Below are 13,181 nucleotides of genomic sequence, written 5' to 3' on the forward strand. Positions count from 1 at the left end.
CCATTTGTTCTGTGCATCACATGGCCTGAAAAGCGATGTTTGAGTTGGGTAACGTGGTGTTGAGGATCTTCCACTTTTGATTTTTTTCAAACATCTTCATTGTGCAGTCTGCATTCTCTCTTATGTTTAGAGAGACATCCCAATGGGCTGTCTTTCAAGGGAGGCATGTGTGGTCGTAGTTGTTTTGAGAAAGCCTTCGTCATTGTCCATGTCTCTGCACCATAGTATAGGACAAGTAGCATGGTCGAGTCAAACAATTATGCTCATAGAGATGTGCTTCCGGTTGAGTCCATAGCGGCTTTAATAGAATTGTAATCGGCCCATCCTGCTTTCCTGCATTTGTAAGCCAAAGAAATTAAAGATACCTTGATTGCTTTGGAAATAGAAGCTTATTAGTTTTACTTGGGTGTTTTGAGCCAGCCTTGTTTTTCAAGCTTGTTGAATTTAAGGTAAAGTTTTTCTCCTTACATTAAGTCTAGCCGTGTCTGACTCTGGGGGTTGGTGCTCATCTCCATTTCTAAGCCAAAGAGCTGCCATTGTCCGTAGACACCTCCAAGGTCATGTGGCCGGCATGACTACATGGAGCACTGTTAACTTCCTGCCTGAGCAGTGCCTATTGTTCTACTCACATTTGCCTGTTTTTGAACTGCTAGGTTGGGAGAAGCTGGGGCTAACAGTGGGTGCTCACCCCACTCCTCAGATTCGAACCTGCAAACCTTCAGTTCGCAAATTCAGCAGCTCAGCGCTTTAACACCTTTTGGTCAGCAAGTTTAGTAGCTCAGCGGTTTAATCTGCTGCGCCATCGGGTGTTCCCTGAACTTAAAAGGAGGACGAATGAAAGATTAACTAACTCTCTTTGTTCTGGCTGAACTTTTGTGTAAAATACTTTCCTTTCCTATGTTAAAATCCCATCCTAATTTAGAAAGTAGATGTTTCAATCAAAATAGGGAGAGAATGAAGAAGAAGAAAGCCTTCAAGAATTCTTATTGTTCTTTTTCTTTTCTCGTTTCTTTATTGTTCACAAATGTTACAGTATTTCAGCCCTGAACTATAGTAATCTCTTGGCTGAGCTGCCTCGGGTTACTCGAGGTGGTGGAGAATTTTAGTTTTGTGGAAGAACAAGGAGAGAAGAAGAGGAAGGAGGGGGAGGAGCACATTTTCTTCCTTTCCAACCCACATCTGCAAAGTAATAATCCACTATTAAAATACTGAAATAATCACAAACATATACATTCATTCAACAACTTGTAAAAGGTACAACAAAAATAGTATACAATGAAACATACATTTGTTATATTCACAATACTGATTACTGTTTCTTTCTCGTAGAAGGGAATTTTTAACAAGGGTTACTTTAAACAGATTTCCTCTTTAAAGTTCACAATGGTGATTTTAATAGTAGATTATTGCTTTGTTAATTCAAGGGAATCCATTTTCTTTACGCAGCCCACATCTGGCCCAGCAAAGAGATTGCCTTTGTTGACTTTTAAAACTTAACAGTTCTCTTCTTGGCTGAAAAATAGAATTTAACAGAAAAATCTATTTGAAATCAAGAGAGAACGTCAGCATGTTAAAGTTTGCTCCGGACTTTCTAGTTACAGCTGCTTCCTGTTACATGATTTGGATGCCAAGTAGTGTTTCTTCTTCTGTCCTTTCTTCTTCCTTTTTGTCTAATGTAAAAATAAATAATAATAGAAAAGCAAAGCCATATGACATCTCTTTACTGGTTGGGATTGCAAAATAGTCTTGCTGAGGAATGTGACTTTTCTTTGGCTCCCAAACCACAGCCAGTACTGTTCCTCTTTTCCAATGCAAGTTCAAAACCAAGGCATTTTTCCTTTGCTTGTGACATGGAAATCATCCTTGAGGATGCTTTTCTTGGTGTATTGAATTTTCTGTGACAAAAGCATAGAGGAATGGGTGCCTAATTCCTTCATTTAATCTCCCTCGGGTGTGGAGTTAGTAGAAGTGCCATCTGTCTGGGGGTGGCTGAGATGGGGGACAATAGTGCCTCCAGACATCACTAATGTGCACATGCTAATGTATTTAAATGAATGCAAATTCTAAACTCCCCTGTTTCCAAAGACCGAGGTTTAGTGTGGTTCTATAAGACTATTTAAAAAACATGTCCAGGTAGCAGTGTTAATGGGTCTATAAAATGGGTCAAACAAAAACAAAAACTGGATAGCTGAGAACAGTACGTAGGTGTTGGGGGTTGTAGAAATAAATAAATAGAAGCTTTACCACAGTTTCTGAATCAAGATAAACCCTGCAGTATAATAAAATGTTACTCAGGCTTGTGTAACAAGTAACAGTATCTTTACTTCAATTCAAAAGTTCAAACAGGCCAACAATATATATAGCAGTCTTTCTGAATTCACACAGAGAACATAGGGAATAAAGAGTCCCTTTAAACAGTATTTAAATATGCCTCATTTGCCTTATAAATAATCAGGCTTCGGAGAGTATGGCAGCCATTTCCTCCTTGACCATTTCCAGTCAGCTGTTCTCCTCCCTCTCCGAGATGAAAGTGGCAGTTAAAACCGTTTGTTTCAGCACCAAGCTAGAGACAGCAGCCAATCGGAATTCTGGCTCCTGGCTGGCTCAACCAATCAGCTGTTGACACATGCCCTTTCCAGTCAACTCACTACATAATGGTGCCTCTTTTACAAATCCCCACAGTAGGTAGATATTTAGGCCATGTTTTGCACATTTCTCCTTGAAATAAAGTTCATATGAAATCACTCCTCTAGGAAGTGCAAATATTTAGAAACCCCCAAACCAAGCTGTGGCAGGAATGGGGACTAATTTGTGAAGAGAATATTGTTCCTGGCTTCTGCTACTGCCCCAAAGAGTCTTGCAGGCTGCTTGCTAGCTGCATCATTTGCCAGAGCTGGGATGAAGCCAAGTGGGCTCTCTAGAACTCTGCATCTGCTAGCAAAATCCAGAGCCTTGTCACATTTCTGCTGCAGGAAACACCACATCTGAAAGGAAGCAGATTTGCAAATTCTCCATAACTTGGTGGTTTTTCTTATTCTGATGACAGTGACTCCACCATCACCAGGCTCTGAGAAACTGCTTATTATGATGGCCACTTCACTCTGCCTAATAATAGCCTTTGATAGGTAGCAATGTGGGTGAATGCTCAGGTGGATTCATTTGGTATAAATATTTCAGTTCCAAGCTGTTTCAGGATTTTTAAAATTAGTAGCACCAACATGACATTGTCTAGTCTGTAAATGTTGGTCTGTGTGCTTTGTCTTTGGGTTGCTGTGAGTTTTCCGGACTGTATGGCCATGTTCCAGAAGCATTCTCTCCTGGCATTTTGCCCACATCTATGGCAGAAGTTGTGAGGTCTGTTGGAATCTAGGCAAGGGGGGTTTATATATATCTGTGGAAAGTCCAGGGTGGAAGAAAGAACTTTTGTATGTTTGAGGTAAATGTGAATGTTGTAATTGGCCAGTTTGATTAGCATTAAATAGCCTTGCAGCTTCAAAGCCTGGCCACTTCCTGCCTTGGGGGAATCCTTTGTTGGGAGGTGTTAGCTGGCCCTGGTTGTTTCCTGTCTGGAATCCCCCTGTTTTCAAAGTGTTCTTTATTTACTCTCCTGATTTTAGAGGTTTTTAATACGGGTAGCCAGATTTTGTTCATTTTCATGATTTCCTCCTTTCTGTTGGAATTGTCCACATGCGTGTGCATTTTAGTAGCTTCTCTGTGTAGTCTGACTTGGTGGTTGTTCGAGTGGTCATTTCTGTGTTCTCAAATAATATATTGTGTCCAGGTTGTGTTCAGGAGGCAAGACCTGCTGTCTTTAGATGGCTGTGGACTGTGTATTGCCTTATGTGCATAAATAATTGTATTAGATATATGGCAGTCTCCTAGCAAACTTCATATCATGTCAGTAATTGGAAAAGCCATTCAAAGCCTTTGTGGACTGTGTATTTTATGTATTTATTTATTTACCATATTTATATCCCGCCTTTCACTACTCCATGGGGGGACTCAAAGTGGCTTACAAACGGCACTACTATAGTGCCTTGGACATAAAAACATGAAGTAAGATTAAATTAAAATTGATACATACATAAAACATAATTAAAATATATTCCAATGTTAAGACAAATCATCCAAAAGCAAGGTCTAAGGCCGTTCCATAATCAATTTCACGAATTCTAGTAAACTTACTGCACTACACTATTTTTCAATAGTGTAGTATTGTATTATGTGTATAAAATGTACACCTAGGTCTTAGTTATTTCTGCCATCTCTGCTTTTTAAAAATCCAACCAGATTTCTTATATATATTGCAATGTTGTTCCTTTTGCTAAGATGCCAAAAATAATGTTGAGAGAGCCTGAACAATATGCAATAATATATATCCTGAACTTGATCTTTCAATTCACCCAGAACTGGTTAAGAAGCACATCCATCCACATCAATCGGCTTCTGTCTTCACAGTGTCACTGCCTTTAAAAAAAATTAAGAGCTGTTGCTAGAAGCATTTGTAAATGTCTAAATACAAAGAGTCTTGTTCACAGGTTGCTAGAGAAAGCATATTGTATTACATGTCAAATATCTGAAATGACACTGCCATTGTTGTGTCAGAAAAGATATACTAGCATCCTTTTCGAACCGGTTAAGACATTTTCACAGATTAATAAACTGCTCCTAGATTCTTGTGGGGCTGAGTTGTCCTAAAGCTAGTTTGAAATTCATTCAGACAAAGGCTTTGAATGGCTTTTCTAATTACTGATGTGATCTGAAGTTTGCTAGGAGACTGTCACGTTTTTAATACAACTATCAATTACATTTTTGTTCAAACTTCAGGCAGTATCTAGGATGACAATATATGTGACAGAATATTAGGAAAGTTTGTTTAGATGTATTCAGTGGGGTCTACAGAAGTTGCATGAATAACTTGTGGCTAAATTATTCAGTCAATCACGTGATTGATTGATTGATTGATTGATTGATTGATTGATTGATTAAAATAATGCGTTAAGTGACCATGATTGTGAACATTCTTTTACTTTCGAAAATGTATTCTCCCCTTAGAAGGACAGACAGTGGAACAAAACATAAGATGTTAGATTACAGCGCAAGTTTTGAACCTAAATTCATGGTGCAGAGACTCATTGCCTTGAGTACTGCCATGCAAAGCAAGGTTTTGGCTCTCTCTCTTCTTGAACAGTTGTCAGCTCTTGTACCATCACACTAGCAGTGTCTCTTCTCCCAAAATACCGTGGTTATTTCACTTTTTCTTTTAAATGAAAGTGGCAAACCAAGGCAAGCAGGATTTTGCTGAGGGAACTATCAGAATGCCTGAATAGCCTCTGATTTTCATCCTGTCCACATGATTTAAGCAGCCAACTATAAGCCTTTAGGAAAGAGCTTTCCAAACTGTGTGTTGCTACAGGTTAGTATGTCAGCTGCAATGTGTGGGTGTGTTGCATGTACTTAATGAGAAAGCTCTGCATTATTTAAACTGTTATGTTTATTCATTTCATTATCTGATCACCATGCTCAATATATCCCATATGCATGGGGGGGTATCAGGATAATGATACAAAAAATTTGCTAGGGCAGACCCTCTCCTGCTCAGACTCAGCCCCCCCCCCCCCGAACCAAAATCCCAGCCCCTCCCGAAACAAAATCCTGGCTACGGGCCTGTTCCCAGGTTAAGCTGGTATCTGGAACCACCTCTTATAACGAAATAACACATGTCTAAAAAGTGTGTCATCAACATTAAAAGTTTGGAAAGCTCTACTTTAGGATAAGACAAACAAGAACTTAGGACAGCCTAAGCTGGCTCATGGGATCCAAAAAACATGGAGAACATGAGCTCCACAGATTAGAGGGAAAAATTGTGCAAAAAATTGTTGTTTTTTTTACAATAGGTGTTTTAGTGGGGATGCAGGCCCCCAAGATTTTTTTGGAGTTAATGTGATCCCCTGCTGCTCTCAATAGCCCAGCCCGGCTATTGTTGAATCCTGAGTGTATTTCCCTCACAACCTTATTGTTTCCATGCCTCACAATCTCTGAGGATGCCCGCCATAGATGTGGGAGAAACGTCAGGAGAGAATACTTCTGGAACATGGCCACACAGCCTGGAAGACATACAAGAACCCTGTGATCCCGGCCATGAAAGCCTTTGACAACACATTCCCCTCTTTCTTTATGAACTATAGTTGGTGAGCATGAAAAGCTGGAGTGACATGAGACAGGAGGTGAAGTTCCTGACTAACGTGAATGCCACCAGTTCTTCTGCCGAAATTTACCAGGCAGTGTCCCGAATTGTTTGCGGCCATCCTGAGGGAGGCGGATTGCAGATCAAGTCTCTCAACTGGTATGAAGACAACAATTACAAAGCTTTCTTTGGAAGTAACAGTACTGAAGATGAGGCAGCTGATTTCTACGATAATTCTACCAGTAAGTAGAACTCCGTGGGAATGTGCAGATGTTCTATTTTGATGCATTGTCAAAATCTCTTTAATGGCCTAAGATACAAGAAGTAGCAGGAAACAGAGAGATGGATTGCCTATTTTGGATAAGCTGTCAGAGATCAGGTGGGAAGATAATGCTTGCCTCCCATATTTGAAGAAAGAAGGGAGAGAGGGCGGGAGGATATGCTAAGTTGCTTTAGTATATTTCACTTAAAACATATATTTCTCTTAAAGCACCCTACTGCAATGACCTAATGAAGAAACTGGAATCCAGCCCACTTTCCAAGATTATATGGAGAGCTCTGAAACCTTTGCTTGTTGGCAAAGTCTTGTACACCCCAGACACACCAGCAACAAGGGCAGTCATGTCTGAGGTAAGAACCTAGAACTCAATTCCAATTCATCACTTTTTATCTGGAAATTATTATTATTATTATTATTATTATTATTATTATTATTATTATTATTATTTTATTATGACACAGCAAACAAGATAGATATGCTGGATTTCATATCACAAAATCACAAGTCGAACACTTCCCAAGTGTCTAGGACTGTGTAATGTATTTTCGGATGATGCGTGCAGATCCCAGTAGGGTGGCCTTTTGCAATTGTGATCGTGATTTTGTCACTGTCTATTGTTTCCAAATGCCGGCTGAGATCTTTTGGCACGGCCCCCAATGTGCCCATCACCACCGGGATCACCTGCACTGGTTTCTGCCAGAGTCTTTGAAGTTCAATCTTGAGGTCCTGATAGCGGCTGAGTTTTCCTGTTGTTTTTCGTCAATGCGACTGTCATTATTATTATTATTATTATTATTATTATTATTATTATTATTATTACTACTATTATCATCAATAATTTATTTACTTTATTTATACCCCGCCCTTCTCACCCCAAGGGGGACTCAGAGTGGCTTACATTATTATTATAACATTATTATTTTATTGACACAAAAACACAGTATGACAAAGCAAGTGGGATGTATATGCTGGATTTCGTATCACAAAATTACAAGTCAAACACTTCCCAGGCATTTAGGATTACATTATTTACATTATTACTACTACTACTACTACTATTAGCCAAATGCCTTCTCTATACTTTTGCTGCTGAAAGCTGCACATGCCCATGCAATTTATATGTGTTAAGGAGGAGCCATAACTTAGAAATCAAGTCCCATAGAGCTTGGAAAAGTTACTGCATGGTACTACAACTTAATAAATCATTGTGGGGGCAGTATGTCCATAGCTAATGTGAGCCAAGAGATTCTGGGAGCTCTCATTGAAAAAATTGAATTCCCAAGATTTTCTGGAACAAATGCATATTCCGTCTTCAGCAGCTCCAGTTTAAGGATCTCAGGCAGCAGCACTGTTGGGATTCTTGCCCTGAAATATTGTGTGCGTTTCCATGCATACAGAAACATAGAGGGGCCTAGTGAGCGAAAATTTTCAGGAGGGGAAGTTAAAATGAGTCAGAAATCATTAGGAGCCTAGGTTGGTCAGTGTTTGTTTATGCAACACTGTTTGACATCCACAAGGCCCTGGGTCACATGCTGCATTTGCTGACCCAAGCAATTTCTTAAGAACAGCCCGTGCTTTGCAGTTTTAAGTAATACAATGATTTAAAAGTAGTGATTTTTTTTCAAAGTTACATATCTCCCTTTCTCTTGTATTTTTAGTGGTGAGAATCTGTACAGAGTGTTCTGTGAGCCAAAGAGGAGTATTCAAATAAATCAAAACTTTGAAACATTTGTTTTTGGAGAGCTATAATGCCCAAAGGCCCCCAGCCATGATGCTGATTGAGAAATTCTAGTTGTTTTAGTTTTAAAAATTCTGGCAAAATTAATTTTCTTGACTGAAGACAAAAAAGACAAAGAGAGAGAGATGTTCAAATTTGTTTTTTGTGTTCTAACTTCTGGGATAAAATGCCAAGGTTGTGGGCTTGGAGGGATAACACTATTGCTAACACATAAAGAAAATAGTTTTTCACCTGGTTGTTCTGCGTTTTTGTGGTTTTGATAGTTACCTTTGCCCCCTTTGCTAACCTGACAGGTAAACAAGACGTTCCAGGAGCTTGGTGTCTTCCGTGATCTTGGAGGGATGTGGGAAGAGATAAGGCCAAAGATAAAAGCTTTCATGGAGAAAAGCTCGGAAATGGATCTGGTCCGGGTCAGTATGCCATAACTAGTTGTTTCTCAGGTGACATGGAATAGAAAAGGTCCTGTTTGCAAGAAATGACTTACATTTGTTTATTTTAGGATTATGGTTGGCACTTTGTCCGTTAGGAAGTGCATATATATTTGTGTAGCAGCTCATTTCTTGTGACCAGTTTATTTGTGTCGGGGATTTCTTGCCAGAGCAATGTGATAATGTCCTGGGATGGAAGGAGAAGGTCCTTTTCTCTACCTCTGTTTCTTCCACTGCTTCTTAAACTGGGGGTCCTGATGCTAAACGGGGTCCCCTTTGCTCAATTTTGCTTAAAAAAAAATTGGCAACAGTAAAAGTAGGCTTGGGCCTGTATCAGTTTGAATGAAAATGATTTGTAGTTTTCGGTGGGCTGTTTTATATAATCTCTGAAAACTGAATGGGGAGGAGGGAGATAAAAAGCTCAGCAAAATGGATTAGTTCTGGAGAGGAAGAAGTTAAGACTCCAATATACCTGAGGCAGGGATCTGCCCTCTTTCTCTCTCCTTGGCAGAAGCAGCCTCCCTCCATGTTTTTCTTGGAAAGTTGCCTCCTCCTCCCGAGAGGGCCCTGGGAACTCGCTTTCCCAGCAGCACTTGCATAGGACGAGCATTGAAAAGTTCCTCTCAGAGTATGATGGGAGTTGAAGTTTTTTCTCTCTGTGTGTTTATCAGTGAATAAAAAGCCTGTTTGTGACCATTCTCTGATTGGCTGAGAATTGACACAACTCGCGACTACAATTCCCAGAACCCACTCTTGCGCTTTCTCTTTTTTTAAACAATGTTTTGATTGTGTTGTCGAAGGCTTTCATGGCCGGGATCACAGCGTTGTTGTATGTATTCCAGTCTGTATGGCCATGTTCTAGAAGTATTCTCTCCTGACGTTTCGCCCACATCTATGGCAGACAACCTCAGGAGTTGTGAAACTAGGCAAGGAAGGTTAATATATATCTGTGGAGAGTCCAGGGTGTGAGAAGAGTTCTTTGTCAGTTGGAAGCCAGCGTGAATGTTGCTGTTAATCACCTTAATTAGCATTGGAAAGGTTCATCTCTTGCCTGGGGGGCATCCTTTGTTCAGAGTCATTAGCCATCCCTGGAGCTCCTCTGCCCTCAGAGTTGTGATTAAAACTTAAAATAATTCTAAAAAATCAGTAGATTGGTGAATTGTTTTGAAATTTGACAGGCCTGCAGTTGTAAATGGGGTCTAAAACTGAGGTAGATTTCATGCAGATAGGCCTTAAAATGACTGAGGATTTAGCCTTTAAAGTTTCCCATTGTAGCCAATGGGCCGAATCTTTGCAGAATGAAAATGGCAAAACCCCTCCCCATTCGAGTAACTTCCCAGTAAACAGAATAAGGGGTCAGCCGACAATGGACCCCAAAATGGCATGCCTTTTGGCCGAATTGCACACCTCTAAGTGAAAGGTTTTTGATGGCACTCATTTACACAAATCTGTTAGCAGCAATGTACAGTGTTCACAGTAAAGTCTGCAGAAACTGTTTCAGCTATGAAGTGTAAAGGTACAATATAACAACAACAACAACAACAACACTTTATTTATATTCTGCCCTTCTCCCCGAGGGGACTCAGAGCGGATTACAGTACATATGAGCAGACACAGGCAAACATTCATCAGCTTATTACAATTACATATAATGAGACACAAAGGCAAAGCCTTCTCCTTTCATTTCCGGCACTGGAGGCGGTGCTCAACTCCGGCTCTTAGGGAGATGCTCTTTTTCCATTTCCAAGCCAAGGAGCCTGTGTCTGTAGAAACCTCCTGGTCATGTGGCTGGCATGACTGCATGGAGCGCCGTTACCTTCCCACCAGAGCAGTACCTATTGATCTACTCACATTTGCATGTTATCGAACTGCTAAGTTGGCAAGAGCTGAGGCTAATAGCGGGCCCTCATTCTGCTCCCTGGATTCGAACCTCCAACCTTTTGGTCAGCAATTTCAGCAGCTCCGTGGGTTGACCCCTCTGCGTCACCGGGAGCCTCAAAAATGAAAATCTACATGTTTAGCAAGGCTTGCAAGTCCTAGTTTGTTATCAGTCAATGTTTGATAGTTGCCTATTTTGTATAACTATACACCTGTGGTTGTTAAAAAAATCAGGCGGAAAGGGATTCCGAGTGAAAAAAGTTGAAGCCCTATTCTAGACAACAGTTCTTCTCTTCATCATTTCTTGATGTGCCAAGCAGACGGATTTGTTGTGCACAACACACAGACCGTGGCCATGTATAAATCAACCTCCCTCCCCTCCCACATGGCTACTGTGACTGTACACCTGCCAAGGACATGGCTCAGATGAATGCAAAATGAGGGGGATATTCAAGTTTAGGCAGGCTGCACATTCTGTTACGCTGAGCACTGCTCTAATCACATTACATGGGGCTCTGAACTAGGGAAGAATGTGATTAAATATTACCTCACCAGCTGTAATGCAGGAAAGAGGTTCAGATCCCAGCCCATTTGTCACTCCCCAACCTTTGTTGAAATGACCAGTAGATTTAATTAAGCATTTGGGCTAGTGACATTAGGTGATCTTAATCTTTAATATTGCAGGACAGGCTGAAAACCTCCCAGGTCAATATCAACTGAAGCACTGATGTTTAAGGAGCCAGAGGTTTTGTAAAGGGTTATTTGTTACCTCTTTTATGGGGATCCTGAGTTCAATTTCCTTATCAATCACTGGGAAGAAAAAAGGGGGAAATCCCTACTTTCATAATATTCATTAATCAAAGTTTAACTACTCACATATATTCCTTTGGAAAGCCTAAGAATTTGCATACATCCAGGCAGGGCAGGGCAGCTGTTTTGCCTAACTTGCAGTCTGAGGATGCCTCTGCACCACTATAAATGCCATTGGGTTTTTGTGTGTTTTCCGGGCTGTATGGCCATGTTCCAGAAGCATTCTCTCGTGACGTTTTGCCCACAACTCAGAGGATGCCTGCCATAGATGTGGGTGAAACGTCAGGAGATAATGCTTCTGGAATATGGACATACAGCCCGGAAAACATACAACAACCCTGTGATTCCAGCCATGAAAACCTTCAACAACACTTTAAATGTCATTGTTCAATGCTATGGAATCCTGTGAGTTGCAGTTTTACAAGCCTTCTCTGCCAGATAGTGCATTGAATCATGACAATGAAAGTGGTGTCAAACTGCAATAATTCTATAGTGTAGGTGCACTCTGACTTTTCCTAGGAAAATTTTCCAACCAGCTCCCTCCCTTTTGGCAGCCAGAGCAGGATTGATGTTTAGATTGTAGCATTCTCAAAAAACAGGCTATTTGTTTGGCGGTCACAGCAACACAAAATGTACTAGTGTGAAGTTTTGTTCCAGAGAGAATGCAAACTGGGTCTTCCAGTTGATGACCTGTTTTTTCCTCAACTGGACAGCATCCGTTGTTTATGCCTTCCTTCCTTTCCCAACCCTGTGCAGATTGATAGTGAGGAAGAGAAATGGGTAGACCGTGGTATGATATTATAGCTTGTTCCAAAGTCTAACAGGGCAGGCGCCAAATAACCCTGGGTGTTAGCAGTGACTATACATCTGGCAACCGGTTATACATCCACAGCAAATGAGAATTTTTAGTGCTGTTTTTCTTTCTTTGTTATTGTATGTGTTAGTCACCCAGTAACCTAGTCTGTCGGTTGAACCACTTAAAATAATTCAAACGTGACATCTATAAAATATAATTTTAAAACCTAGAAACTAAAAGTATTGCTCGTCAGCATGTATACTAAAATTGGAACAATACAGAGAAGATTAGAGAAACCAAAAGTAGGAGTGGAGAAAATTAGCTGATCATATAGAGCCAAAAGTATATCAAAAGGAAAAGGTATAAGTTAAGATTTTCCCCTGACATTTAAGTTTAGTCATGTCTGACTCTGGAGGTTGGTGCTCATCTCCATTTCTAAACCGAATAACCGGCATTGTCCGTAGACACCTCCAAGGTCATGTGGCTGGCATGACTGCATGGAGCGCAGTTACCTTTCTGCCAGAGAGGTACCTATTGATCTACTCACATTTGCATGTTTTCGAACTGCTAGGTTGGCAGAGGCTAGGGCTAACAATGGGAGCTCACCCCGCTTCCCAGATTCAAACTTCCAACCTTTCGGTCAGCAAGTTCAGCAGCTCAGTGGTTTAACCTGCTGCGCCATCAGGGGCTCCCAAAATGTAATAATTTTGGGAAAACAAAATCCCACAATGTAAGGCAAAACATATCCCAAAATGTAATAAGTATCAATATTTAAATTATCAAAGTGTTGTTGTTAAAAGATTTGGGGAAACAAACAAAAGATCTTTGGATGGATATAATAATAATAATAATAATAACACTTTATTTATATTCTGCCCTTCTCCCCAAGGGGACTCAGAGTGGATTACAGTACATATGAGCAGACACAGGCAAACATTCAACGGCTTATTACAATCTATATATATAAAAGAGTGATGGCATCACGGCAATTCACAAAACAACAAAAGTACAGGCCCCCCAACCTCAAAATTTGACAACACAACCCATCATCCACGCCTCAAGGT

General features: G+C 40.5%; 1 protein-coding gene across 3 annotated transcripts in view; it reads left to right on the forward strand.

The window, feature by feature from the left end:
- abca1 (ATP binding cassette subfamily A member 1) overlaps nt 1–13,181 on the forward strand; it is a 160,444-nt gene that overhangs the window by 92,393 nt on the left and 54,870 nt on the right. For all 3 annotated transcript variants that reach the window (XM_008103698.3, XM_016991135.2, XM_062971510.1), the window contains 3 exons: nt 6,189–6,429; nt 6,678–6,817; nt 8,499–8,615. In XM_008103698.3, the coding sequence (XP_008101905.2) occupies nt 6,189–6,429; nt 6,678–6,817; nt 8,499–8,615 (498 nt within the window). The remainder of the gene's footprint in view (nt 1–6,188; nt 6,430–6,677; nt 6,818–8,498; nt 8,616–13,181) is intronic.

Source organism: Anolis carolinensis, chromosome 2 (genome assembly GCF_035594765.1).
Source record: "Anolis carolinensis isolate JA03-04 chromosome 2, rAnoCar3.1.pri, whole genome shotgun sequence".
Classification (NCBI taxonomy): domain Eukaryota; kingdom Metazoa; phylum Chordata; class Lepidosauria; order Squamata; family Dactyloidae; genus Anolis; species Anolis carolinensis.